Below are 4,762 nucleotides of genomic sequence, written 5' to 3' on the forward strand. Positions count from 1 at the left end.
GCCCCATATCCTGACTCTACAGACTTGAGCCAGAGGATAATTAGATTGAAACAGAGTTTCGCCAATTGTTTATATTCGGCATTTAATTGCCCCGATTCTGTCGGGATGTAGACCCAGTGACGTTGCTGAGAGTTTTATCTGTGTTTTGTCAACACGCAGCGTCGTTCATTTTGTATCTGTAGATGATGTACTAGGGATAATAATACGTTGTATGAGTATCGCCTATGTTGGTGGGCTGAAAAGACCATTGTACTGACGCGTGTGTCGCGTTACTTGTTCATCGAACGCACGTGGCGAGAACATATCGCTTCACCCTCGTGCCAGCCGAACAAAGGATTCTCGTGAAATTCGGCGTTTACAATTGATCGATGCAGAGAGAAGAGCGACTTAATAATGAAAAAATATAATGAAAACTCAAACACGTTCACTTCCCATAGGAAATCTCCGCTTTCTTATTCTACCTGTTGCCATCTTGAATAGCCACAGTCTTATTAACTACAAATACAATAACCTGTAGCTCTAATATATTAATCACGTTAATGAATAAATAAGTTACTGTAGGTTTACAGTGGTTATTAAATTACATTTGTCGCAAGACACTACTAATAGGCGCTTAAATAATTACGTAATGTATTTACATTGCATGGTCTACATTAATCGATGAAGGAGAAATCTATATTATGTTTAAATGACTTACAAGGTATCTGACTTTATGATTGAGTGTGGCTTGAAATTCAGATCTCGCCATCCTACGATTTTCTATGATACAATGTGCGTAGCTGCAACTTCAGAGAACTCTTAATCTTGTAATTGGCAATAAATTTTCATAGACGTACATTCCTGATGATGACATAATTAATGTCGAAATATTGAATCCCAACACGATGGCGTGTATTTCAATACTTGGAGTATGTATTATACTTTCGTACGTGTAGTCGTGTTTAGACTTGGTTGACACTTATGGTTATTTAGACGAGTTCACGCAAAAATGACGCAACATGTGACGTCCTATTAGCGTTTGCCGGCAATTTGCGTCAACATGGCTAATTTTATATTTATCTTTTTTTATGGATGACTAAACACGAAAGCGAATTTTAAATCAAAAATATTTATTATTATAGCAATTATAATGTATTATCCTTATATAGCAATACTGTATAACATCATTGTTAATTTCAATTGTTATTTCCTTTTTGTAAGCCAACTGTTTAACTGGAAAACACTTTTAACACTCAAACATTAAAGCACTGAATTTTACTGGGAATCAAATGCATTTTTTACTACAAAACTAATCCTGAAATTGTCTACCATATTGGATCTGTGCTAAAAAACGGACGATGATATATTAATGTGTCTGTAATTGGTGAGAATTGTTTTGTTCTAATTATCAATTGCAAGCTCTTTTGTAGATATACAAAAAAATGAACAAAAATTGCCACTTCATTCTTCTATTATCACTCATACTGTATTCGATTTTTTTTTTCATTTTAGGCTTTTTGGAACAAAGTGCAACGCATGTACACAATCAATTCCATCACATGAGCTAGTGATGAGGGCGCTGTCGTATGTCTACCACTTGCGGTGTTTTACTTGCGTTATCTGCGATGCTCAGTTGAAAAAAGGCGACGAGTTCGTCATTAAAGACAATCAATTGTTTTGCAAACTGGATTTTGAAAAGCAGTGTGTTTTAACCCAAGTCAATTCTCCTGGTAAGTAAGTATGACTATATAGATCAAGAACAGTGTGAATTTGAAAAAAAAAAATATCTTTTGAAATTTAATATACCGGTAGTATTTTTAATTAAAAAACTTCTTTTAAACAATCACAAAACTTCCCAATGTTAAATGAAAATTTTAGTAAATTAACATAGAAATACATTCAACCTAAATTTCAAATACACCTACACAATAATTACAGGTCATTAAAAATTTAATAGGCCTATAGACCAAACTGCATGTTTGTTAGAACAGATTCATTATTTTATTTATTTTCTTTAAAATCGATATTATTATTAAACTTGATTCTTAATATATAAATACTGTAAAATAAAATAAAATAAATACAATTTAAAAGATTCAAGATATTGAAGCAAACACGATAGCAAGGCCTATCGTCAAAGCGGTTAAGTGACGAGATGATCGATGAGCGGGATGGAAAGACGGAAGTTTAGAATAGAGCACGAAGGACGTAAGTTTAAAATGATTGATTGCCCTATCCCATAATGCAACAATATGCTAACTGTACATTACTGGTAATTCGTTCTTTTTTTCCAAACAGATGGAGTGAGTGAAAATGGTCATACGGACAGACGGGGGATACCAAAGAGACCAAGAAGCATTCTCACAACGCAACAACGAAGAGCTTTGAGGGCGTCCTTCGATATTTCACAGAAGCCATGTCGGAAGGTGGGTCAAACATCAAATATTGCAATTTGAATACTATTTTGTATCTTTGTTAATATATGAAATTATATATTTTATCAATTTAACTTCAAAATTTACAAATCTAGGCTATATATTTTCTATTTTGCATTGTACATTTTTGTTAAATTATCTCTCGCTGGAGAAACAAGTAACTTTAAAATTTACAAAATCTATATATTTTCTTATATTTTGCATTGTATATTTTTGTTAAATTATTTATAGGTACGGGAATCTCTCGCTGGAGAAACAGGTTTAAGTGTTAGGGTCGTACAAGTTTGGTTTCAAAATCAACGAGCTAAGGTGAGTAGGCAAATGAAAGGTAGGCCTATATTTATGGTTAAGGCAAACGTTGAAATAAATTACACAAATGGCGACGTTGACGTAATAAAATTAAATCATTAGGTTGGTAAGCTTAAGTAATAAGTGGAAATGTTCACATTTATAAAATAAAATATAATATAAATAAATTGGACAAAATATGATTCTCTTCGAAATACATTTAACTATACACAATTGTGTATCTCATAATTATTATTATACGTCTATAATTAGGGAAAATGTCCTGCCGCCAGTTGATTCGACTACGAATTAATTATTTTTTTTAAGACTTAATATTGGATTGTATTTTTTGTTCGATTTAGATGAAGAAACTAGCCCGGAGAAACCTAAGTGATACAGACGGTAATGGTCAAAGGAGAAATTCAAGAAATCAGAACAGAAGACCATTAAAAGATAAAGATGAAGGTAATTATAATCTATATTATAGGCCTAAAATAGTTGCCAAAGACATTATTCGGGGACAATATGAGTGTGTTGACAGTAGGAACACTCCGTGTGAACAGTACAGTGTGCTACACTGCGTTCATAAGTCAACACTAGTTTTAGTCAAGTCAACACTGTGTGAATGAAATCGATTTCAGACGGTAAGATTTTTAAGGTATGACAGTATAATTTCTGAGTACCAGCGTCCATATTCTCTCAGAATGTTCGCACCTCATCCCCAACTATGGTGGGGCTGAGGTGGTGTGGCCTCTCACGCACCGCCTCACACCACCAAATCCTGCATCCGCCCAGATGAAAATGAACAGATAATAGCTTAACGTGTATATTTCAGTAAAGGTATCAATACAATAATTCAATACTGTATATTCATTCCGTTATATATTCATTTATTACCCAGACGGATATTCACCTGACGAACTTAAAAGTGACGATGACGATTTCGGTTTCGACGAGTTACTTCAATCAAAATATCCAATGTTACAGTCTGACTTGGCGGGATTTACACAAAACGCAATGATTAGCCAGTTTCAAGATTCTCCGATTGCACATCACCCTGGTAACAACATGCACCAAGGAATGTATGCTGCACACCCTGAACATGAAATGTTTCAACAGGAGATGCATTCACCGATAGAGGGCTCTCTCGACGAAGATTTGATGACCAATCGTGCACAAGTTCCCAGTAATGATGGCAGTCAGGGTCATACAAACATTAGCAATCCTATAGACAAGTTGTATTCCATGCAGGATTCATATTTTAACGCTGTAGAATAATCACCAAACTGTTCATACAATTGCGATTGTTGTCCTCTCTCCTATTTCACATTTGGCACAAGCGATACACAACTTCAAAACCGTACTACCAAAGATGGGAAGGGCAATTGAAGAAGGAGAGCATTGACCATCAAGTTAAGAGACATGACGTTATTGGCTATTCAAAATATGTCAATTTGGCGAAAAGAGTTCGTGGCATTTAATGTTTGCATCCTGTTGACTTTCTTTGGCTTTACTTGACTGTTACATCACACTGAATGGCATTAAAGTTGAAATCGATAACATAATAATTTTCCTTTCAAATTTGTCATTAAACGGTCGCCTTTGATCAATTTGAATTGGAGGAAACAAATTTGGGGTGTATAAAAGAATTCGGTGGAGAGTGGGTTATTGGGCCCGAAACTTAAGATGAGTGGAATAGGAAGCCGCACTAAGAAGAGAATACAAATGTCTACAGTGTTGCAGGTACTAAATAAACCAATTGCGAATAAGTGAAAGTGTTTTCCATTTTTCCATTACGATATAAATAAGGCCAAGTTCATTTAAATAGCGCTAGGCTAATACAGTATAACCCTTTTGTATTCAATTAAATACGCAATTATTTAATAAAAGTATTAATGAAGAGATCTAAATGTGTATTCATTAATGTTCTAAGAAACACATGTCGATGGAATTCTGGTGATCAATGCAGTGCTTAAAATTTATGAGAAATACGGCTCGTATATATAGCTTGATAAAGACTTATAGTCGAAAGTACTCGCTAACTCTGAAAATAAATTTTG

The 4,762-nt window shown here is 34.3% G+C and overlaps 1 protein-coding gene across 1 annotated transcript in view; it reads left to right on the forward strand.

Moving 5' to 3' along the window:
- The window catches only part of LOC117103077 (LIM homeobox transcription factor 1-beta-like), a 34,444-nt gene extending 29,812 nt beyond the window's left edge, over window positions 1-4,632 (forward strand). Inside the window, exons 4-8 of the mRNA XM_033243572.1 lie at window positions 1,492-1,709; window positions 2,278-2,405; window positions 2,646-2,723; window positions 3,065-3,167; window positions 3,604-4,632. Of these exons, the coding sequence (XP_033099463.1) occupies window positions 1,492-1,709; window positions 2,278-2,405; window positions 2,646-2,723; window positions 3,065-3,167; window positions 3,604-3,980 (904 nt within the window). The 3' untranslated portion in view covers window positions 3,981-4,632. The remainder of the gene's footprint in view (window positions 1-1,491; window positions 1,710-2,277; window positions 2,406-2,645; window positions 2,724-3,064; window positions 3,168-3,603) is intronic.
- Window positions 4,633-4,762: the final 130 nt, after the last annotated feature.

Source organism: Anneissia japonica, unplaced genomic scaffold, assembly GCF_011630105.1.
Source record: "Anneissia japonica isolate Jap-2015-1 unplaced genomic scaffold, ASM1163010v1 scaffold284975_len822289_cov185, whole genome shotgun sequence".
Lineage (NCBI taxonomy): Eukaryota > Metazoa > Echinodermata > Crinoidea > Comatulida > Comatulidae > Anneissia > Anneissia japonica.